General features: G+C 32.4%; 1 protein-coding gene across 1 annotated transcript; it reads left to right on the top strand.

Moving 5' to 3' along the window:
- Positions 1–792: 792 nt before the first annotated feature.
- On the top strand, positions 793–24,431 carry LOC139512557 (uncharacterized). The gene is made up of 4 exons (XM_071300249.1): positions 793–1,004; positions 2,372–2,493; positions 22,793–22,881; positions 24,181–24,431. Exons 2-4 carry the CDS (start codon positions 2,376–2,378, stop codon positions 24,307–24,309), a joined length of 336 nt encoding a protein of 111 aa, XP_071156350.1. The 5' UTR covers positions 793–1,004; positions 2,372–2,375; the 3' UTR covers positions 24,310–24,431.
- Positions 24,432–26,602: the final 2,171 nt, after the last annotated feature.

The raw sequence follows: 26,602 nt of genomic DNA, 5'->3' as shown, positions 1-26,602 counted from the left end.
AATTCATTTGCCTGATAATGGAGAGCGAAGGATCTTTTAGTAAACCAGATTCAATTCGCATAAGATATCGAGACCTTGGAGACGATGACAGTAATTCATACTTCCTTGCAAGTACAAAACTTCGACCATATGTGGGGGAAGAAATTTATGTTGACCCGAGGAAATATTCTAAAGTGGACAGCAATGACGATGTTGACGATGATTTGTTAAACAGTTTCATAGAGAGAGTTTTGTTATCTGTGACAATGAAAGAGGCAGGCGAGGATGACTTTGGAGATTGTGAGTATCGGGTATCAGAGTATATATACGAGAGGGAGGGAGAGGGTTATAAGTGGTAAAATGTTGAAGTAATCGCCGTATGCTGGTACATGATATTTTTTTCCGATCAAAGGGGGATGTCATAGGCCGGGGGGGGGACCCCCGTTCGTTGGAAAAATTTGATTGATTATATAAGGAATCACTGAAGGATGACTGAAACGGGATCCCTTTAGGTCAATCAGCGGTCTCCCCTTATAAAAAGTTCTGTATCCGCCACTGGATGCATACGACCTTTATCACCCTTTGAATTCACCATTGTCACCCTTCTTTCTTTACAAATTGTTGTTTCAAAGGGCTTGCTTTCCGACTGGTTATTCAGAAACCACATGTATGGACGGTCGTGTATTATGTCTATAGTTGGTGATATCACAATATCACACAAGGGCATACTAATCCACTCGGCATAAATCATTGTAAACCTATGTTATCAAACATATAGCTACGTTTTAATTTATACAATCTTTCGTCTCTTATTCAGCTAAATTAGAAAATGAATCCGGAATTTCTCCTTCCAAGCGTAGAGCAACAAAAAATAATAAGGATCGAAGCTTAAAGCAAAGGCGTCAAGACAAAAAGAATAAAAAGGACAGAAAAAGAGAAGACGTTCCATTCGAAGCAGTTCCAGATGTGAACAATGTTACACAGTCTACTGAGCGAAATATTACACTACCACTCATCGAATTTAGGTTGGACATAAATTAAAATTACTACTATTTGAAAACATATTATGATATTATGATAAACATATATGTACCACCTACTATAGGCTTTTAACAAAAGACCGAAGCAGCGCTTGCATCTCCCAGTAGATATGACATTTAATGCCGAGTTGTGTGCCACAGGTCCGATCATTCGCCCAAAGTCGTACTGTTTACGCTTTCTGTCATGGTTTCCTGAAAAGAGGATTGCTAAAAAGGAATTTATCGAATAAAGGGTTTTCAATGGTTATTTGAAGTAATTCTTACGAAAATTTTCATGATTATATACGCCTTCATGATTTGGTTTGACTGTTAAAGAATATTTGTGTCATAGATACCACTGATATGTTTGAAATGTCTTAATAACAATTTGTTTTTCTTTAATTCGATTATGATATTCCGAAATTATAATTTGAATGCGTAACACGACAGGCGCACAAATAAAGAAGTAAGATTTGTATAACCAATCCAGAGCACATCCCGGTTTTTGTTTTGTTCGTGTTGCTCATTTTTTAGTTTTCTTTTTAGTGTTTTATGGACTGTTGTGTGTCTTTTCGACACATCGTTTATCTGTTGTCATGGTTTTGTCTTTTCTTTTTTCGGACTATTTTTTTTAATTACCTATTTGTCTCACCTTTTTAATACAACAACAGCAAAACAGCCACACCAATATCAGCATGATTATTAGTTGAGGAAAATGCCGGGTATTTGGAGTTAACATCACCAAGATCTTTGTTTTATTCAGAAAATTGCAGGAAAGTTCTCATTCATAAGCTAAAGAACTTTAAATTCACACCAAGATCTTAAGGTTGGAAGTTCAACTGTTCGCCAAATTAATTTAACGCAACATACAACAACAGCAAATCAATTGTAGATGCATGTATACACGCTTTATCGATAGGACTTACTACAAATACAGTTATTCAACACGATCGTGATTTACAACAAAAATGCATAGATGATAATGCATGGCTATATCAAAACAATTTTAAGAAGACATGTTATAGGAATTCGGTTTAAAATTTTCAATTGACAAATTGACCTATTAATTAAAAAAGCAAAACTTTCCTGAAAATAAAGTTCAGAAAATGTATATTTCCCTACATAACTTTCTCTCAAAATCTGTAAAACATATGAGAAACAAACACTTCCAAAATAGGACAACGCTTCACAATTCTATGTCGACATAGACTATGATAATATCCTCGTTTACACTGGAGAAATGGTATTGGAAAACTCATTCTGGAAACAGTCACATATAAAGATAAAGATGAAAAGTATGTTCTTCGTAATACCTGTCTTTTTCCTGTAATGCATATCACAGCTATAAAATTGAAGAAACTTATGTCTTTTAGGAAAATGGTAAACGCCGAGATAGAATCAAGAGCAGCTCGTATCCATGTCTACTACCAGAAGCAATGGGATTATTTACAACAAGATCGCATGGCAGCCTACAGGTCATGTATTTTGTGGAAAGGTAAGTTTTATAAGATGTTGTTCTTCAAATGTTGTTAAAAAAAATGTAAATGTATAAATGTTGGCATCTTTACTATTATGGCATGGTATTGGTTGCAAAAATTCGATATTTTTTCATTTAAATGCAATATTTTATATTTAATTGGTATATTTCTTCATTTAAATGCAATATTTTTTCATATGAATGGTATATTTTTTCAATTAGATGCAATATTTTTTATTTAAATGGTAAAATTTTTCATTTAAGTGGTATATTTTTTCATTTAGATGCAATATTTTTTATTCAAATGGTATAATTTTTCATTCAAATGGTATCATTTTTCATTCAAATGGTATAATTTTCATTCAAATGCTATATTTTTTATTGAATTGGTATAAAAAATCATTTGCATGCAATATTTTTTATTCTATTGGTATAATAATTTTTTTATTTATATGCAATAATTGCATCATGGGAAATTCTTTGACGTCTAAAGGTCAAATTTGCAACAACGTTTGTGATTGGTTGGTATTTATTTGGATTTTCTCCCCTTTCTTTCTAAACTTGAGTGACACAAGAATTGAAAAACGCGTCAGCCTCAGAATATCGCCCATCTAACTAAAATTTGGCGTTAGTGCGAGTTCGTGCACTGGCAATTAATGCCAATAATGGCCAGGCAGAGAAAAAAATGCGAGTGACAAGTAATAATAATTAATTTGACACACAACTTGTTCATGGATAGAAACAGATGCCTGCGTGCGTTGCAAAAACATCTCCCCGATAAAAACCCTTTCTGAAGAAACTCCCCTACAGTCTTCACATTGGAAATAAAAAATATATATATACATAGCTAGTCCAGATACATGTTATCATGACGTTCTTTTGTGCTACATGTACATAGTCTATTTTTTTTTTTTTTTTTTACTTTTCTTGATCCTCAGAGACGTTGTAGGTGGACAAACATGAAAAAGAATAAAAAAGGAGAGACATAAGCTGTTATACTCCGGAACTTGTTCTTTAATAAAGACAATTCAGGATAAATTGGAACCAGTTCACTAACCCATGTTACAACAATAGTCCTATGGGATAGGACTTCACTGTATGAGGCGTGAACTTCATATTTAATACTATCTATAATATGTGTTCTCATGTATTATGCCGCAAATCATTTTACATTTAGGATGCGTTGCTGAGCTTTTTTTACTGTTCTCATCTCCGAATCCCTTAAATAGACTTTTTTCAAGCCCCACAGTTAGTAGTTCAATAATTACTATATGTCATTGCTTGAATAAGTATGCAGAGCATATTTCAAAACATATTTTATCTTCAGGACTTTTAAATGATTTACATTTCAATACTGCATTAGGAAAGGAAGGGGGTATACATGTTTATTTTGTGATACAGTATATAATATAAATATAATTATAGGTATCCAACAAATTATATGATTGTACGTTTAGCTATTATCTAGACCCGTACAAAATGTATATATTAAGACACACATAACAGGAGCGGATAAAAACCTCGGGTGTCTTAGGGGGGGGGGGGGGGGGGGTAGGTTCAAATTTAGATATTTGTATAGAGATGTATACATGCGAGTATTGGCAGCAATGATTATGGTGTGTGTGTGTGTGTGTGTAGGGAGGGTTTCGGATCAAAGATCGTTTCTATAATTCTATATCTTTTAGTTTTTACCATTTCACTCTATTCTTTATCCTTTGATCTCTAGCTATTATATTTGTCCTAAACATGCGTGACATATTTGCCACTGGACATAAGGCAACCAAAAATCAATCAACTTATTCTGTATATTTCATCATTTCTTTATTATGTTATCTATAGGTTTGGTCCCGCCCCTTATCTATTTTTTTGTTTATATATTTGATAATGCCATTTTTTTTGGAAAAAAGGTAGGGGCAAGGCGTTTTTAAGAACATATTAATGGGCAGGGGTTTCATTATTTTTTTAGACTGGAGGTACATTTGAGATTATAGGAGGAACCAAACCCAAACGGTGAGGGGTCTGGGGTTCGCTTAAGGCCCCCATTAGGTCCAGGGCTAGCTCTGGTAGGGGGCCAGGGGGGCAAAGCCCCCCCGGAAGCTCCTGGATTTTAGGGATTTCAGCCTTAATTTTTTACTTTAAAAAATAGGGTAAAGTCTGTAATATTTGCTTCAATTTTGGGTAAGTTAACACTGAAGTGTTTTTTTTTCTTGAGTATTTATCTGAAAATACATAGCTTATAATTATTTTGTAATCAGTTATAAAATATGTATGACCTATAATGCACTGCAGGGGTTTCATGTGAAATGTTGTTTAAATGTTTTGTTTGTTTTTATACTTTTATTAAATGTTTTGCATTTGTTCAATATTGTAAAAGAAATTTCATAAGTTACAAACATTGTAGTATACCGGGTCTTATTAAATTAACATGCTCTCATGCAAAACAGCAAACAAACGTTTTTGATATACGCTAAGTGTTGTGATGATTGTTCTGGTCAGATAAAAAACAAGTATTAACTTTTACTTAACTTATATAAACATGATAAAGGGGTGATTGTGTTAATAAAAATGTTGGGGTTTTTTTTCACTTCTTCAGAGCTGTCTTTTTTTTTTAATTTTAAAAGTCTTAAATCTCGTCAGATATTATATTTTGTAAACGTAACAGTTATGTTTCACGAAGTTTTACACTAAAAATTTCCTGCAGACAGCAGTCATTTAAATCACAACATAGAACACATATCGAGAAAACGGAGATCAGTGACAACGTCCAACGGGAAACGAACTGATTTGATACAATTAACGATTTTCTGAATTCCATAGAATGTTCACCTTTATTAAACCTTTTATTCATAAAATAATCTGTGATACAAGCTGCTTTTTTTTATTAGCCATAAGTATTGCTGTTGTTGTTTAAATTCATCAACAATTTGCCGCTTGAAAATATACTGCTAAATCGTCCCATTTTAAAGCGCTCTTACGATACAGACACAGACACGTGGTTTATAATTATCACTTCTCCTACTTTGGAGGTGTGCCTAAATTGGCAGATAGATCTATACTTTAACGCGGACCTCGACGAAGACACCTATAAACATACACATGAACGACGTACACGGAGATTATCTCTTGAGGAAAGAAATAAATTAGATTTGAACGATCTTCAAAAGAATTTTACACATTATTTTTTTTGTATTTTTATTTTTTTTCTGCCGGTACCAGACGCTTCCGTAGGCGGGTAAAAGTACCGGGTACCGGGTCTTAATGAATGCACTGAATGGGTCGCGTTTTTTTTGGCACTGGCTACGGTTACATGGAAATGTAACAATAATAAAAATATTATTGTTACATTGGAGACTAAATGCCGGAATGCATGGTTGGGTAAGGACCTGTTTAATTACGAATGTAACAATAATTATTGAGGCTACGGTTACATTGAGTTATTGTTACATAAAAAAAAACAATGTACGATGGGACTAGTAATATGTACTAAATAATAAAAGTTGAGGACATTTATTACATACATTTATAACATACAATTTATTTATATTTACAATGACAATTTAATTTCTACAAATCCAGTAAGTTGTTTTAAAGTCCGACACATTTTTGATGAACGAAATTACGTCCTCCACGGATACGTGTACATACAGAATTTCTTAGTATTTAAGTTACAATTAGCAAACTTTGCTTTTGATTATTAATTTGCGTCAAGTTATAAAGCTGTATGAAATGTATGTCTTGATATTGTTTCAGTTTCCTTTAAAACGCATCCCAAGTTTTATTTTTTTTCCACCATAAACAAAATTGGTCCAAAGTATAATGACAGTAATAAGAGTAGGTGTGCAGTTAAATACTTTAAAAAAGTGAAACCATTGAACTATATTTTTCGCCTTTGACAGTCACACTCCTAATCTTGAGTAGTATCTTTAAGAACATCAAAACCATTAATACGTAGTAAAACTATTCAAGTTGTACACCATTTGTTGAATAATAATATTTTATTATTTATCAGTATTAAATTACAAGTATTGTTTAGTACATATGAAAGAATGAAGCAGTACAACTATAGAAGATTTAAGTTTAATCAATCTAGCGTCCATTGCTGTATTTCATGTAACAATAACGTAATGTAACCGTAGCCTCAGTAATTATTGTTACATTTGTAATTAATCGGTTCCTCACCCAACTTTGCATTCCGGCAATTAGTCTCCAATGTAACAATAATATTTTTATTATTGTTACATTTCCATGTAACCGTAGCCAGTGCCTTTTTTTTTTTGTTTGTTCTTCGGAAGTGAGCAAGAAGAGTCTATTTCTGTGTTTTTTTTTTTTTTTTTTTTTGCATTTGGAAGATCTTCTGGCTCTCATTTACCTCTTCTTTTTTGATAGGTTATTAAGACGGTAGAGGCACATAACAAACATGGCGTCGTTTAGTCTAAATGAAATTATTAATTTATGAATGCAGATATATAAGAATGTGAGCTGTTTATAAACGTTTTTATGGTATGACAGTAGGACGATAAGCTGGATAAATATAAAAACTATACGGACAATAACTGTTTTAAAGGGACAATTATTTGATATTCTAGGGAAGGGTTTTTTGATTGATTAGTGTTTAACGCTACTGTCAACACTATTGGGCTATTCCGTGGTGGTCAGTTTAAATTTATAAATGAAGGATAGGGAAGAGAAGGGAGAGCATTATTACTCATTTCAATCTGTCTCTAATCATGCACATTTTTCAACTCTTACCAGGCAACCATATTCATATATGAAATCCTTCTGTCCCCCACCCGAACAAATAAATAAATATAAAATGGCTCTTATTTAACACAAGTTTAAATTGATTGATTGTATACTGCTAATTTTAACACCCAGTGACAAATATTTCATGCTTGTTCATGAAAACACGAGTTTAGAAGTCAGGTATATAATATAAAAACGAAGAGATGGAATGTGATTGCAAATAAGGCAACTATCCACCGGAGTTCAAATATGAAGGGGATGTAAGCAATTATAGATAATCGTAAGGCCTTCAACAATGACAAAAACCTGATACTGTAAAGTCGTCTATAAAAGGCCCTACATGAAAATGTAAACAATTCAAACTAAAAAACTAACAGCCTAATTATACATAACAAAACAATTTACAAAGTATCAAATATTAGTCGAGACATGAACCAACGACAACCACTAAACAACAGGCTCCTGACCTTGGACAAGTAAATAAAGAATATGGCAGGGTTGATATAGAAACGAAGATGTGGTATGATTGCAAATGAGACAACTCTCCACAAGAGACCAAATGACACAGAAATCAACAGCTATAAGTCACCGTACGGCCTTCAACAAAAAGCTAAGCATACATCGCATAGTCAGCTATAAAGGCAACAAAATCACAAATGTAAAACAATTCAATCGAGAAAACTAGCCACCGAATTAATGTACAAACAAATGAACGAACACAAATATGTATAACACAGCAGCAAACGGCAACCACTGAATTACAGGCTCCTGACTTGGAACAAGCACATACATACAGAATGTGGCGGTGTTAAACATGCATGTTAGCGGGATCCAAAATCCACCCCCTAATCTGGGACAGCGGTGTAACAGTACAACAACATGTTTGTGAGCACTCAATCCATCTCGAATATGGGACAGTGGTACAACAGCACATTAATTTAACAACCTGTAAAATCAGTTGCAATTAGATTAACTCAAAAGATCGGAACGAGACACAGACAAAAAACTAATTTTAAGACAATAGACACAAAGCACCGACATAAGAGTATATGCAATTACTGGAAATTTGCTCAAAGCTAATACATGTAACAACTAGAACTGAAATAAATCTTGTTCTTCCTGATTGAGTTATCAACCAGTACACAACGCGCGGTAAAGGGTTAAAAAAAAAAACAGTCTGAGAAACGTCTAGTTTACGTTGTATATAGATATAAGAAGATGTGGTATGAGTGCCTGTGAGACAACTCTTCATCCAAGTTAAAATTTGTAAATGTAAACCATTATAGGTCAAAGTACGGTCTTCAACACGGAGCCTTGGCTCAAACCGAACAGAAAGCCACAAAGGGACCCCCAAAATGACTAGTGTAAAACCATTTCAAGTCTAACCTATTTAATAAAAAAAAAAGTATACAATGTACTTGCATATATATCTATATACAATGGGAGTTTTTGAAAAGTGGCCCGAACGTTGTGACCATCCAAATTTTGCAATAGAAACAATAGTCAGGACCACAAGATTTTGATAAAACAGCCAGTGCAGAACTCGCACGAACGGCAGATTTAGTTAGAGGGGCGATATTCTGAAGCGTTTTTTTAATTATTGGCCACTCAAGTTTAGAAAGAATGGGGAGAAAATCCAAATAAATACCGACCAATCACAAACGTTGTTGCAAATTTGACCTTAAGGCGTCCCATGATATATAAATATAAAACTATTATACCAATTGAGGTGTCTTCCCGATTGTCCCACTTTTTGAAATTACAGGTAAAAAAGTAACGAAATTTTGTGGGACAATCGGGAATATGTTTGTGGGACAGTTGGGAAGTTTAAATGTGGGACAATTGGGAATTGTTTTGAGTTGTTGATTTGTGTGTCATTTGGTCTCTGGTGGAGAATTGTCTCATTGGCAATCATACCACATCTTCTTATTTTTTTATTGAAGTCTGATTCTTCTGTATATAGTTGGTTACGAGTCTTGTCGACAAAGACAAAAGGGATATTGGTAAAATAATCTTTAATAGTGATTATTTAAAAGACAAAACTGGTCAAAATCTAGACAACAGCTTCGTTATCAATAAAGAACGTTGTTGGTTCAGGTGATTTTTTAACAGTCTAATCAATAGCGCAGAGAATGTTGTTAACATGTCCTCTGAAATCCCTAGTAACATTGCAAAGGCACTAATAGAAACATTTCTCCATCAATAATTTCATATATAGATGCTGGAACATATTAATTGACTGTTAGATATACTGATCCCAGATAGAGGGTAGAATGTAAATGAGTTTATAATTGCATGCATTATTTATTTATTTATTTAAAAACTTTACAAAGAAAATGTTATTAAAATTATGGTATTGACATTTGTTTTATAAATATTAAACGTAACATTGTAGATATATTTCATAAATCAGAGATATAATATTGGTTTTATATTAAAAGTGTTTTTATCTGATAACTTTTTTTTATATACTTTTGTAAGATTAATATTTTATACCTTTATAAAATTAATATTTTATACTTTTCTAAAATTAATATTTTGTACTTTTATGAAATTAATATTTTGTACTTTTATAAAATTGATATGTTATACTTTTATAAAATTAATATTTTATGTGCAATAATAATTCTTGTTTATTTTGCAAAACAAACAAACAGTTACCTTGTTTATCTAAGAACATTTTACTTCATAAAATAATGTGGAACAATCAGAACTTTTTATGTGGGACAATCAGAACTCTAAAATTTTAAAAAGTGGGACAATCGGGAATAAACCCCAATTGAATAGAAAATATTGCACGCAAATCATTTTTTATACCAATTGAATAAAAAATATACCATTTGAATGAAAATTATACCATTTGAATGAAAATTATACCATTTGAATGAAAAATGATACCATTTGAATGAAAAATTGGGAGAGATCCGTTTGCGCCAAAAATGCGTCCTTTTGCGCCACAACTTTTTTTCTCTAATGCTACGTTTGCGCCACCTGTTTAAAATTTACATGGTATCATTTGCGCCAAAAATATATATATCTTTATTACCAAAGTCTATATAAACTATAGGTATACAATTATATCAACATCAATAAAACATATAATACATACATAAACACAGACTATGTGACAGCAGAAGGTGTTGTAATGATAAACAAACATTATTTTAACATTTCGGATCTAAGCTTAAAAGATCTAAAAATAAATTTACCTAAATTACACAATTCTTTTACATTATTAGTACTCATCAGTTTGATAAATTTGTACATCGACGGTTTTTTCCAATAAAATGGCTTAATATAAAATGTTCTAAAACCTTGAAAACGTGGACATTTGAGGATGAAATGAAACTCATCCTCTATATCAATTTTACAAAAAGTACATATTCTATTATTTCTTGTTATACCATAAAATCTTCCATTTTCTATAGCTAAGTTGTGGCTACTTAATCTTATTTTTGTTATACATTTTTTGTAAACATTTGGAATTGGTTTGCATAAATAAAATTGCAGACAAAAATTATCTAACATATATTTATAATTAGAACATTTTGGAGACATATGTAACTGAGCATCAAGTTCTTGTTTTAGACAATCGTATAAACGTTGCTTTATGACAGCAAAATATACATCAGGCAAGTCACAAATAAGGTTTTGGCTATACCATACATCACCTAAACCAATAAGAAAAAGTTCGTTCTTTATAAAATACAACCAGTTACACTTATTATTTGGACATCTCTCTAATTCACAATACAAGTAGTTATAACAATTTTTCAATATACAGTTTGAAGTATTTAGCAATTTAAACCAATATTTGAAAATCTTACATTTTCTTGCGAAAATAAGAGGCAATCTACCTAGTTCTTGATATATCATAACATTGTTAGTAGACAACTTAACACCAAGTATATTTTTACAATAGTTCATGTGGACTCTCTCTATTGCCGGGGCTTTATGTGCACCCCATATTTCGCTTGCATAACTCAATAAAGAATTTATATAAGTATCAAACAGTGATAACAAAGTGACATAGTTTAAACACATACTTTTCACATTTCTTCTTAAAGCAAACATTGCTTTTCTACCTTGTTCTGACAATTTCTGTTGTAACATATTATATTTGCCATTAAAATTTAAAAGTACACCAAGGTAAGTAAAATTATCAACAACTTCAATTTCCTTATTATCATAATACCATTTCTCATCAACATGAACTCTTCCACCTTTCCTAAATACAACAATTTTAGTTTTATCAATATTAACACTCAATGACCATTTTGATGTATACTCATATAATGTATCAAGCATATTTTGTAACCCCAAAACATATTCTGAGAATATAACCATATCATCAGCATACATAAGTAAAAATAAATTCAATTCTTTCATCTCATATGGTATGGCATTACTATTAATGAAAGCCATTTCACAATCGTTAACATATAATGAAAAAAGTATGGGAGATAACACCTCTCCCTGCATCAAGCCCAATTCATTGGAAAAGTATTCAGAATTAAAACCATCAACACATACACAAGTAGACACATTAGTATACATAGATTTAATAACAGTTAAAAGTTTACCTTGAATACCAATTTTTGATAATTTATACCATAGCATTAGCCTTTGAACAGTATCGAATGCTTTTGTGTAATCAACAAAACAACAATAAAGACGTTTGTTTGCTGATAGGGACTTAAAAATTACAGAAATTAGGGCAAAAATTGCATCTACAGTTCCAAAACCTGGGCGAAAGCCGAACTGGGCGTCAGTAATGACATCAAAAGAATCAGACCAGTCCATCAAACGTTGATTTAATACGGAAGTAAATAATTTTGCGAAATTACTTACAAGACTTATACCTCTATAGTTATTTGGATCGTCTTCGTTTCCTTTCTTGAAAATAGGCACAAGTATAGCAATGGCCCAGCTAGTAGGGAATATACCGGATTGTAAAATACCATTGAAAACCTTGACTAATATTGGCATAAAAACATCTTTATACTCTATAAAATATTCATTCAAAATACCGTCTACTCCATGACTTTTATTGCGCTTTAAATTGCGGATGGCTTTTAAAATCTCCTCCTCTGTAATCACTTCATCAAGTTCAGGATATACACAATCGCCATCAGTGTTATTAAATAAATCTTCGTTACATGTATTGTCTATATTCACAGAAGACAATTTTTTAAAGTGTTCATAGAAAGATTGTAACGGTACATTATTTTTCTTTTCGGTCCTTTTCCTAAATTTCGAATAAAACAGTTTTGGGTTACTATATTTCAAAAAGTCCATTGCATTACCCTCTATACGTTGGTATTCTCGCTTAAGACGACGTTCCATAACTTTATATTCCCTCTTTGCACAAGTTAAGTTTGTATGGTTTACAATTGATTTTGAACGATTGAAAACATGTAGATAATCTATATAACATCGATAAAGTTCCTTGCATCGTGTGTTGAACCAAGGTTTGTCAAAATAATTAACTGGTTTATACGGCTTGTTGTTTACATAAGGCATCGTTTTAAAGAAAGGCGACATAATGTCCTCTATCATACATGTAAAATTGCTCAACGATTTATCAAAAGAATTTTGATTTTCAAAGTTTATACGATTCTGTAAACGAATGATATTGTCCATATTGATACGAATACACTCAGTACACTGTTCTTTAAATTCATCTTTCCATTTGTATTTAACACGACGTTCTGTATCTTCCATGGCATCTGAGCATTTGCCTGTGTTTCGCATGGTGTCTATTAATAAATTCAGTTCTAAATGTAAAAATGCATGGTCCGAATAAGTTGTAAAGTTTGACATAATTAACTGGTTTATATTCGGGAAATAAAACGAAGGTACAATGAAGTAATCCAGAACGCTCATACCAATAGGGCCACAATATGTAAAGTCATTTGAAAATCCGTTTTTGTGTCTACCATTCACTATCCTTAAGCCTGAGGATTTACACATACTAATTATTTTAGATCCATAACTGTTTGTATTTAAATCGGGATTGACTCTTTTCGGGAGAACACTATCGGCTAAATATTCGAAAGCGCCACAAATTCGGTTCTTTAAAGTAAAATGAATATCATCATTTTCCAGGAAATCGACTAACGTCCCAGTTCGACCATTCAAATCCCCAAGAATAAAAACGTGACCAAGTTCAGAGTATAACTCAATGCTATTTTCTAACTCATTGTATAAATCACAATCATATAACTTATAGTATTTAGATTTGACTGGGGGAATATAAATACAAGCAATATATACAGATTTGTCTTTGGTTAATATACCCTGCTTAATATTCAACCATACAATAGAGTCTAAAATACAAGTTTCAATATCAATAACAGTAGAAAAACATTTTTTAATCAAGATAACACTACCTCCTCCCTGAATAGATTTAGCTTTCAATCGAGGGAATAAATGACAATTATAATCAGGTAAATGAAATGAAAAATCTTTTTCAAACCAACATTCCGTAAGAAAAACAAGATCATATGTACATAAAAAATTTACAAATGCTTTATCATCAAGTTTTGTTTGTAAACCACCATTAATATTCCACGAGATAAATTTCAAACTCTCAGTACAAATGTTAGATGAAACACTAGTTGGAAGTCCTTCAACGCTATCCTAGTCTTCCTTCTCAGCCATACTGCTATTGGGATCCGGGTCATCATCGTTACTACCAACTGTGCTCTTCGCCTTCGAATTCCCAGAACTAGCACCACTAGGAAATGCCACTGTTGACTCCTTTATAAATTGCTTGTGTTTTAAGTACCGGTCTTTGTAAAAATCATGCAGAAGGTGATTCATGGCATGTCACAGAAGTAATTTTTTTTGCCCTATATCATAAGAACTTTGGTAGATGGTCAAAATTCTGTCTTTATTTTCCCTGTATTATGCCCGTTGCCATGGTAACCATCAAATCAACATTTTGCCTGAATATGTGAAAAAAGACCCTTTTTGAAAATATAAAATAAGGGAATTTAAAGTCCCATAGAAATAAAGTTAATCAATACAAAGGATATGTATATTTACAGTATTGACAAACAAAACCCCAAACTATATAAAAACGTTAAAATTGTGAATTAACTAAATAGTTTGTTTCCATAGCAACCATTTAAAAATGTGTTAAAATTCGAAAATGAAAAATTTCAAAAATTTTAAAATTTTAAATCTGTTTATCTCCCAAGACCAACAATACCATGACATGTCATTGACAAATTTTGAAAGACCACATTCTATATATTCAGAAAATAAAAAGAAAGTCGTGTGTTTTTTTTTCTTTAAAAAAAAAATTTAGTCAAAAATTGTCAATTTTCACCAAAATTCTGATTAACAATCAGATGAATAATCAAAAATTTTGAACTTTAAAAGCTAAAACATTCCATTTATATGTGCAATTCTGACACACATTTGTTAATTTTAAAGGAGAATATATGATAAATGAAGATATACTTGTACAAAATGAAAAATCATCACTCTGGGTATGGTGCACCCCCCGTTTTTTCGATTTTTTTTTTTTTTATTCAAAATTATAAAATTTGTTGAAAGAAATGTGGTATCTCATTGTATTTACTTGTGAACTAAGTATTTTAAGAATTTAAGCATAACACAACTTCTAAAGTTGAGGGCAGCATATGTACCCCCTCCCTTCAATCTTATATGTAAGATTTCTCAGAAGTTTAAAAAAAAAATGGTAATACGCATAACCCGTTGTCGTGTCTAAGACTGATGCTGTCAGTGAAAAAGAATAAAGTTGAATCCAAAACTTAATTACTAGTAAGTCTATGTATAAAGATAAGAGGATGTGTTGTAATTGTCAATGAGGCAATTAACTCTCAACCAGAGAGAGCAAAGACATAGAAATAAACAACCACAGATCACCGTATATCCTTCAACAATGAGCATAACATGATTATCTATAAAACAAATCTTAATGAACATTTAAAAAAAATTAGCTCAGGATACTTTCTCTTTCAAAATGGCTATAAAGAAGTTACAGTAACAATTTAATGCAACTCATTGTTGGTTTTTGAAACAGATTGATGCTTTAAAAACTTTAACCCTAGACTAAGATCTGCTAAACAAGAACACTCTCCCTGAAATGTCTGGTTGGTTTTTTTTATAATTGAATTACTTTTGAAACTCTGTAAGTGTTATGTAAAGATTTTAATACAAGTATCATATTAACTTAACATTATCAATGTTCTAAGAAAATGAGGTCAGGGTAAGATGAACTATGTCAGACAGACGAAAAAAAGAGAACGGAAACGGAAAATTCAGCATTTTTCCATTTTTAAAGGGGCATAACTTATTGATAGTACCTGTTACACCAATAACATTCTAACTGTTCTGAATTTTATGGAAATAAGCATTGTGTATAAGTTTCAAAACATTTGGTTGTGGCAAACTTAAGTTAGAGAACGGAAACAAAAAAGTCAGCATTTTTTTTCCATTTGTATAAGGGTATAACTCTGGAACGGACGTACTCACAGACAAGGGTACAACTTAATGCCCCCTTTGCTACAGTGGGGGCATACAAATTCTACATGTTCTATCTGAGGAAATATATACCAACGATCTACATTAATTGTGCAAGAATTCGTCAATGTTTCTATTGTATGTGGTGGAAAAAGACAGCTTGTCTATTATTTTTTTTAAAACCTAACTGAATTATTATTTGTATACCGCAGAATAATCACGTTTTTTTATCAAAAATGTTATATCAAAAATAGTATTTTTATAAATAAACCAGATGCTCCGCAGGGCGCAGCTTTATACGACCGCAGAGGTATTGCACAATACTTAACATAATAATTTTGGACCCCGATTTGTACCAACTTGAAAACTGGGCCCATAATCAAAAAATCTATGACCATGTTTAGATTCAGCATATCAAAGAACCCCAAGAATTCTGTTTTTGTTAAAATCAAGCTAAGTTTAATTTTAGACCCTTTTTATCTTAATGTAGACCAATTTGAAAACAGGACCAAAAATTAAGAATCTGAATACACGGTTAGATTTGGCATATCAAAGAACCCCAATAATTAATTTTTTGATGAAATCAAACAAAGTTTAATTTTGGACCCTTTTGGCCCCTAATTCGTTGGGACCAAAACTCCCAAAATCAATCCAAACCTTTCTTTTGTGGTTATAAACCTTGTGTTAAAATTTCATAGATTTCTAATAACTTATGCTTAAGTTAATATGCAAAAACCAAGAAAAATGCTTATTTGGGACCTGTTTTTGGCCCCTAATTCCTAAACTGTTGGGACTAAAACTCCCAAAATCAATCCCAACCTTCCTGTTGTGGTCATAGAGACCTTATGTTAAAATTTTATAGATTTCTTTTTACTTATACTAAAGCTATTGTGCGAAAACCAAGAAAAATGCTTATTTGGGCCCTTTTTTGCCCCTGATTCCTAAACTGTTGGGACCAAAACACCAAGAATCAATGTCAACCTTTCTTTTATGGTCATAAACCATGTGTTTAAATTTCATAGATTTCAATTTACTTTTACTAAAGTTAGAGTGCGAAAACCAAATGTCTTCGGACGACGACGACTCCAACGTGATACCAATATGCGACCAAAAAATTTTCAATTAATAAAAATCGAAATTAGAACTTATTTTTTTTCGTTTAAACATGGTCTGCTTAAAATTTTGATTGCCATCCGTCCTTGTGTCCATCTGGCTGTCCTTGCAGCGCTCGCACATGTACAAATTATGTCAGATTTTTAAGAAACTAATACTTTAGGTTATTATAAGCAATATCTCGAACAAGTTAGATATTGGTGGTCAATCGACTTTAATAAAAACATTTATAACCCTTGAAAATAATAAATTTATGGAAAATAGCCCCTTTAACGCTCCCACAGGTACAATTCTTGCCAGATTTTTAATAAAACTTATACACTAGATTAATATCAACAATATCTCGGATGAGTTCTATAATCATGGACAATTGACTTTTTTAAAAGAGTTATGACCCTTAAAAATATTTAAATTTATGGAAAGTTGCCTTGTTAGCGCTCTCGATGGTACAAATTTTTTATTTTTTATTTTCAGTTTATTTCTGATAGAACGGATGTAGTTTTTTTAGGTCACCGTTTCAAAGGAACTGTGGATTTTGCCATCACTTTGCTTCCGTTGTCGTCTGTCCGGTGTAAAATATTTGAAACATTTCCACTGAAACTACTTAACCAATTCCAGTAAAACTTATAAACTGAACTAGATATCATTGAGATGGGAGCCATCTCTGTGGGCCCCGCTGTCAATAACGTGGGGTAAATAAGTTGTATGGATAATCTGATATGAAGCATTATTTGAAGTTATTACATAGTCTCATGTGTGATTTTGATCTAAGATTTTAAGTTAAAACTGATAAATATTCTCATCTTACTTTCATAGTATAATAGTGATGACTGCATGATGTGAACTCATTGTTTACTACTCTAAGGTGACTTATGGATATATGGATTGATGTTTGAACAATATGTTTAAAGGTGCTGCCCAATTGATATTTGTCACATATTTTTAGAATTATGCCTTCAATATATTATGACCCACCAAGTATAAAGTATGAAATATTAATGGTTCTCGAGAGGTAGAGCGGACACAATTTGTTAAGAACAACGAACGGATGGACAGACCGACAGACTGATCTTAGACCTAGGATGCATACATTATGACACATTCTCTTGTGTTGGTTAATATATATGTTAAGTTGAAAATGTTTGTCAGGTATAAAGTATGAAATAATAACAGCTGTCCTCTCAAAATATAATGTGGATCAAATTTGTTAGCGATGGACAGACCTTTGACCTAGGAAGTGGTACATACATCATGACACACCCTCTGGTGTTGGTTAAAATGGATGTCAAGTATAATATTTGAAATCATAACGGTTCTCAAGATATAGAGCGGACACAATCTTCACCACAGGACACAGGGTTGTCAACTGAAACCAAAGTTTTTTTGACGTTGACCTTTGACCTAGGAAGTTGTACATACATCATGACACGCCCTCTGGTGGTGGTTAAAATGTATGACAAGTATATACTTTGAAATCATAACGATTATCTAGATATGGAGCGGACACGATCTTCACCACAGGACACAGGATTGTCAACTCGAAACCAAAGTTGTTGACCTTGACCTTTGACCTAGGAAGTTGTACATACATCATGACACACCCTCTGGTGGTTGTTAAAATGGATGTCAAGTATAAACTTTGAAATCATAATGGTTATCTAGATATGGAGCGGACACGATCTTCACCACAGGACACGGGGTTGTCAACTGAAACCAAAGTTTTTGACCTTGACCTTTGACCTAGGAAGTTGTACATACAACATGACACACCCTCTGGTGTTGGTTAATAATCATGTTAAGTATCAAGTATGAAATCATAACGGTTCTCTAGATATGGAGCGGACACGAAAGTGTTACGGACGGACGGACGGACGGACGGACGGACGGACAGACGTATGGAGTTATAGCCCTTTAAAGAAATTTTTCACAATTTGTTCATCTAGTTTGCTTCCTTTAAAAAAAATCTTCTTTTGATATTGAATATGCTTAATCAATTTCAGCCCAACTTGGGAGTTATAATCTTGTATAAATTTAGTTTTTTATTTCCTTGTACTTCAAGAAACTTAGCCACTATGGCTAAAATGGAACATAGGGGTAAAATTCATTTTTTGCTTTTGAAGAAAAAACGACAGATACAAAGAACATTTAAATGGAATTGTTAAGCCACTCATTGATATATATTGAAGGGACAAATAATCATTGATGCAAGATTTAACCAAAAATTACAGGTGATCGATTCAGGTTCTTTAGAGTCAATTTTAAAGACCATGAAATAGAATCTAAAGATTTTAAATTTCTGTTTGGGTTGTTCTTTCTTTGACACATTCCCCATTTCTAAAAAAAAATCTAATATATAAAAATGGTGTAGGGGGTTCTATTATTGCCCTCACCCTTTGAAGAAATTTCATGTTTTAATGCTCAAAATGTTCACAATTGAATTCCATCTTTTAAATTTATTAATGATTTTTTGAATTTTGAAAAAAAAGGGGGGGGGCACCATGCCCAGAAAGAAAAAAATGTCCTTCTCTACAAAAATATCTCTATCAATCATATTTTCTCATTTATAATTACCAAATTTGTGTCAGGAATGCACGCATAAATGGAATGTTTTAGCTTTTTAAGTTCAAAATGTTTCAGTATTCATCTGTTTGGTAATCTGAATTTTGGTGAAAATTGACAATTTTTGACTAAAATTATTTTTTTAATGAAAAAAAAAACACACGACTTTCTTTTTATTTTCTGAATATATAGAATGTGGTCTTTCAAAATTTGTCAATGACATGTCATGGTATTGTTGGTCTTGGGAGATAAACAGATTTAAAATTTTAAAGTTTTTGAAATTTTTCATTTTCGAATTTTAACACATTTTTAAATGGTTGCTATGGAAACAAACCATTTAGTAAATTCAAAATTTTAACGTGTTTGTATAGTTTGGGGTTGTGTTTGTCAATACTGTAAATATACATATTGTTTGTATTGATTAACTTTATTTCTATGGTTCTTTAAAATCCATTATATTTCAATTTTCAAAGGCTACTTATGGACGTATTTAGGCAAAATTTTGTAAGGATGGTTTCCATGGCAACCAAAGTTGAAAAGAAAAAAATAATACAGAAAACTTATTTTCATACCATACCTTCATCATAAACAAAATATAAAGACATTTGAAGAGGGGTCATGAATCGCCCATCAACAGGAACCTGCATGATTCTTACAAAGACCGGTACTTAAAGGGTCGAAAACATCATTATCAATGTAAAGCTTGTCCTTGAGCAACACTGCCTTGACATTTTGACTTCGGGCTTCTTTTAAAATTGGGATTAACCTTTTCCGTTTAGCAAGAATATCTGATGGGTACTGCTCACTCAGGCTGAAAGGAGTTCCCTTTAATCTATAAGCTGAACGGCGCACTTTTTCCCGGTCTTTCAAACTTTCAAACGAGGCAAGTATGGGACGTGGATTGAATTTGCTGTTGATGCGTCTAACATTAACAAATTTAATTTCGCTTTTTATGTTGATTTCAGAACGGATAAATCCTTTTAATAGACTGTCGGTGTTTTCACCCGGTTGGTCAACGACTCCGTAGAACACCAAGTTTTGTTTCAGAGATTCGCATTGCAGATCTGTCACGGTTGATTTCAGTTCTTCGTTTTGTTTTTGTATTTGTTCTAGTTCCTTTTTAATTTTAGACCCTTTGCCTGGACTACCTGCCCCACCAGCGGCAATAGCTACCCACATGGTATCCTTCTCTACACATAACTCGTCAAGTTTTATTTTATGAGAAACGCATATATCTTGTACTTCAGTCATCTGTGAAGTTAGGGTTTCAATACCGGTTTCAGTTTTTTTAACTCGAATATACAAGTTCTCCATATTTTCACAAAAACTTTCCAATTTATCGATTTTTTTGTCCATATTTTCTAAATTACTAAGCCGGCTATCGATTGTTGTGATGTATTGCATAATATGACCAAGAACGTTGTTATCAGCCACTGGAGGTGGCGGCCAACTAAATGACGGATATGATCCAGAATGAGCTGGAGGGGGCCAGGAAAAGGGAGCGGGTACGGGTACTGAAGCGGTGTACTGGTTTGCGTATTATAGGCATGCTTCTGATTATCAGGTGTCTTATCGGACGACAAGCCCTCGTGAATAGAATGAACACTGGTGTTGTTTTTCGAAAGTTTTTTCGATCCCTTTTTATAAGGTTGTTGTGTTGGAGAATCAAATTCTGGGTCTGTATTATTTGACAAATCTTTCAGTTTACGCTTTGCATTTGTATTTAACTTGTTTCTAGTCATGTTGATAAATAAAGTTCGGAAACAATAAGTTCAATAGAAATACTGATATTAGTAACAAATTGGCATCAATGTTGACACTGGTATAATAATAATGTAAACAAACGATTGTTGACTTCCGGGTTTGGGTGTACTCGAATATTTCGAACGGCGTGATCTATTACAAACTAACCTTTGCTCGGTAAACGTGATGTAACGATTGTTTTTATACAAATTTTCAATTTATAGTATCGTCCTTATAGAATATCCATCTTCCATGAGTCTCGTCGTGTAAATATAATTATAAACAACAATAAAACTGTTTTTTGTCTCACCATAATACTACCCACGACCTTCACTAACCCTGTCACGTGTCATTTTGAATATACGATTGCGCCAATTTAAAGAAAAACATTCCTCAAACAAAGAAACAGTCTCCTGATTTGGAAGGCAAAAGGCAACTAAAAGTGGAATATAAATTAAATGTCCTTCCTGAATCCATGTATTGTATACAATTGCTGGAAATACTTCGGACAACACTTTATTTAAAAATGTTCCATCAGCAAAAACATCTTCTGCCCCGCATACAAAGAAATTTCAAGTTAGCTTCACAACCGAGAATAACAATGCCACTTTCAATATAATTTACTAAAACAAACTCTTCTTCTTTATTTGTGATCACTCTACCTCGCTTAAAATTTCTTGAAATTCTACTGAACTTTTTGGTTGGGCAGGGTACAGTTATCTTCTCTCTCTGTACATAGACTGTCTTATGCACTTCAAGTCATTTTTCTGTAGATGTTCCTCTTCATGATGAAATAGCTCCGAACATAAAATTATGATCTCAGCTGGTCTTTCGGATATATTTTCTGTAGCTTTTCTTTTGCATGCTGTTCGTAGTATTTGACGCTCTAACTTTTGTGGGTCTGTCTCATGTATATGTGCAAGATTTCAACTCAGACAAAAATGATACTAAATATATATTAATCTTTAATATGTACGATCAAAATGTGTTCAGGTAAATTGGCGCAAATGAGTTCCGAAAACTGGCGCAATTGATACATTTGAAGAAAAAAAATTTGGCGCAAATGATACCCCTGAAAAACAGTAATTGGCGCAAAAGGAATGTTGCCGAAAAATTATACCATTTGAATGGAAAATTATACCATTTGAATAAAAAAAATTGCATTTAAATGAAAAAATATACCATTTAAATGAAAAATTATACCATTTAAATAAAAAAATATTGCATCTAAATGAAAAAATATACCATTCAAATGAAAAAAAATATTGCATTTTAATGAAGAAATATACCAGTAAAATATAAAATATTGCATTTAAATGAAAAATATCGAATTTTTGCAACAAATACCATGCCATATACTATAGGGAAACTGTATTTGCATTAATTTGGAATCTGATTGCATGATTGGTTACAATGAAGAAGGCTTGATACCATGAAGGCAATGAAAAACTCAATGATAAATAAAGGCAACAGTAGTATACCGTTGTTCAAAACTCGTAAATCTATGGACAGATTCAATGCCCAAATAAAGAGAAAAACATTAAAACAAAGCACTACAATGAAAACCAAAGAGTGATCATCACAAATTTGTCAATATTTATCAAAACCTGGGGTTCAACTATTAATACCACCGTTAATGATTAATTTTTTTTTGTATCTGTAGAGGACTGCAATAAAGCAGAGAACATGTATTTAAAAGTAGAAAAAGAGCTCATCAAATTACATACTGCATACGACTCGCTAGCGACAGAGGTAAGCATTATACCGAGTATATGACTCATTGGATTATTGAATACAAAATATATATATGGCAAATTCCGTTTTTTTTCGATTTGCTTATAACGTAACGACTAATCATCGTGCACTAAGTCTTATCCTTAAAATTAAAAATTTCAGTCAAGGCGATCATTTTGTCTCTTATTACTCAAATCCAGGAGTCAGTTTCACAAAAAAACTTATGACTAAGATTGATCGCAAGTAAATTGTTCATGACTAACCGCGACCAATCTTAGTCGTAAGTTTTTTTGTGAAATCGACTATAAGGGGTTGAAGTCATAAAACTTTTCTCAGTGCTCGGAGCATAAAAATCATGCCCGAAACATTAAATCCAACATTTTGATTGGTTGATTTTGGAGTATGAGTACAAAAAACTGATGCATATTTGGAAAATTAAAATGTCTCGTGGCCATATATATTTTAAATTCCAAAACCTTATACAAACGTTGGGGCATGTGATTAATAAAAATATTTTTTCGAACAATAACCCGTTTTCAACTTATATAACTGTATTGTATTTGAAGCATAAGGACGTCCATCGGTAGTTTTACTGTCGCAAATTTATAGTTTATGGCGACGCGTAGCGGAGACAGGTAAACGGGTATTTGCGACAGTAAAACTACCGATGGATCGCCGCAAAGCTTCAAATACAATACAGTTATCTCTATTCTAATGCAAAACAAGTTCATAATTAAGTTTCAATCATTATTTCAGTGTAAAATCTTTGTTAAAGAAAATTCCGCGTCTTTGGTCTCTACACTAGGTGACGTCATGATAGGTATGCTTCCGGCATCAAACATAAATACGGGCGTTTTCTGGCTTCTGTGCTGCTTCAGAATGTAATAAAATTTGATAAAATAAATTTTTTTAGGTGCATTGAACATGTGATTTTTTTGGGCTTATTATTGTAGAAATTATATGTCAATACATTCAGCAATTCAAAATGTCGGCTTCCTTAGTTACAGCGGACAAGAAGATATAGAATTTTACGCTAACTTTCATCCAATCAGAACCATTGATACAAAATAATTGCATTAGAATTTCTGATATTAGTCCGTTTTTTTAGTTGCCAAAGCTATTGACCAAATATATTTAAGAATTCATAGAAATTTATATTTCGAAAAAAATGAAATTTGAAATAAATACCTCATTCAAAGATTGGCCATTTTTATTTGTATTTATTATTTTGAATTGTATATCTTTCAAAAAAATATATTGAGTCAATGATGTTTTCGAAAATAACAGGAACAAGTTTTATTTGTTGTTTATTTGTAGATGACAAGTATCAAGAATGCTAAACGTAAGCGTCGAAATGCCACCAAGTCACGACGGAACAACAAAGATCGAAACAATAACGACAACGACGAGAATATACCATACATGGAACCGAATTCAGTCGAATGAGTTGTGTCACTCATTCGTAATCAGCTGGTTAATATAATTGCTAAGCATTTTTAGTTTGGCTCTTTATGTGCAATTGGTTTATTTGCCAAAAGCCAGTTCTCAAAATAAAACTTACCTCTGTATGATAGAATTTTTGATTTAAAAAAAGTTGTGTTTGATACAGTGGCCTATGTTACAGTGACACGGTTGTCTCTAAAAGTTACCACACTCAATGCACGTAACTACATTTACGAACTAATCATAAGGAGTCAATGATGTAATCTTGTAGGTGTGGTGTGGTTGCCAATGAGACAACAAGAGAACACGGACTATGGTGGCACTTTTCCGTATCCGTGTCCAAGGTAGTCAACCTTGGCAGTGTTGTCTTAAAGTCATATCTCAATGGTATCTCAATGGTAATACAATAAAGTCTAGTTATATATTCTCTATTCAGCACATACAACTTTTTGCCATAAGAGAAATAGGTTTAACAACTTGTGAGAATTAGATATCGCTTGATATATCAACTCTCGTTATTTAATTTCAATAATAATAAACTCGCCATAGGCTCGTTTATTATTATTGAAATTAAATAACTCGAGTTGATATCAGTCGATATCTAATTCTCACTCGTTATGAAACCTATAAATACATGGCAAAATCCGTATCATATGTCGTATCATCCCGAGACACCAATATCAGCACAAGGGCCTTTAGGCCCGAGGGATGATATTATAAGTTATATGGTTCGCTACTGACCCCATACGGATCCATAGAGGGTTAGTAAAATCCATAGAGGGTGAGGCCGGAGGCCAAGTCCCCTATGAATTTTATTCACCCTCTATGGATCCGTAGGGGGTCAGTAGTTAACCGTATAACGAATTTATCGGACGCTGGTCTTTTTCTGCGGCGTTTTGTTGAAAAATAAACAATGATACACAACAACATTAATAGATGACGTCGCCATTAACGCGTCATGAACCCCATATGAAACTTACTAACCCCATACGGTGTCATAGGGGGTCACCACGTGACGGCATTTAACCAATCACAACGTGATAATTCATCTGTGGTTCGATAATGGTCGAGGGTGATACGGCATGTGATACGGATTTTGCCATGTTTTATACGCTTTATCATATATTTCAACAGGAGAAACTGAAACTTTTTATTTCTCAAGACCCCATCAGGGGTATGTTAATATAAACAATAATAACAAACAATAACATATATACAAAATAATGAGATCATAGAATGACATGGTTACATATACAATGGTATACATAAAGTACATGATTTAAGGAATTTGCAGTGGAAGGCAAATCTAATTTATAACAGACAGAACAATTTTACAAAATTTGGCAAGTTTGACAATTAAATTGTAGTCATCAGAACAAAAAAGTTCACAATATTTTATAGCATTTGGCTTTTTATACACATTACAGGGCAAAAGCCTTTTTCTTTCATTTGAAAAAAAAGTACATTTAAATAGATAATGAAATTCATCACCAATTTCACATAAATTGCATAAATCACAAATGCGATCATCACGTTCAACACCCCAAAAACGACCTTGTTCTATTGGCAATTTATGGTTCATACATCTAAAATTACAATATGCCTTTCGAAGATCATATGGTAGATCAACAATATATCTTTCAAAATTATGAATGGTTTTGAAAATTCTATAATTTAAACATTTAGCTGAATCATAAACAGTAGTAACCCATGTTTGTTTGAACTGATCACAGAGACATTGTTTGACTAGATTTGATATGACTACATTTTTTGGTACACTCTGTGACAGCCAGTACTCTGAGAGACCACAATTATTAAGGGTTTTTTCAATACAAACAATCCATTTAGAATGGAAAAAGTTCTTGATATGCATGTTATATAATAACTTGTACAAAGTAGCAGCAATTTTATCTTGCTTATTACAAATAATTCTTTTCCAGAATGCAACCATTCTACTTTTGATAAAAATATCAATAGGAAATCTTCCTAGTTCACCATACATGATACAATTTGGTGTACATTTCTTCAGACTTAGTATATATTTATAAAATTGCAGACAAAATGATTCTAGTATACTGTTATTAGTAGAACCCCAAATCTCACAACCATACATTAATATAGCTAAAACCATTACATCAAACATCTCAAGCTGTATATCAATAGGTAAATTTAGTTTTCTACTTTTTTTCATTATACTAAACATAGCCTTTCTAGCTTGACAAACTAATCTTTCTTTATTTTTACAAAATGAACCATTTGAAGCAAAAATTATTCCAAGATATGTAAAATCATCAAC

Source organism: Mytilus edulis, chromosome 2 (assembly GCF_963676685.1).
Source record: "Mytilus edulis chromosome 2, xbMytEdul2.2, whole genome shotgun sequence".
NCBI lineage: Eukaryota > Metazoa > Mollusca > Bivalvia > Mytilida > Mytilidae > Mytilus > Mytilus edulis.
Note: the sequence above shows the minus strand (reverse complement) of the source record. Positions and strands in the feature narration are given on the sequence as shown.

Excerpts from the sequence above, each read along its gene's own strand:
- LOC139512557 (XM_071300249.1), top strand. The coding sequence starts at position 2,376 with ATGGTAAACGCCGAGATAGAATCAAGAGCAGCTCGTATCCATGTCTAC. Across the intron at positions 2,494-22,792 it reads GTCATGTATTTTGTGGAAAG|AGGACTGCAATAAAGCAGAG; the intron begins GTAAGTTTTATA and ends TTGTATCTGTAG. Across the intron at positions 22,882-24,180 it reads ACGACTCGCTAGCGACAGAG|ATGACAAGTATCAAGAATGC; the intron begins GTAAGCATTATA and ends GTTTATTTGTAG.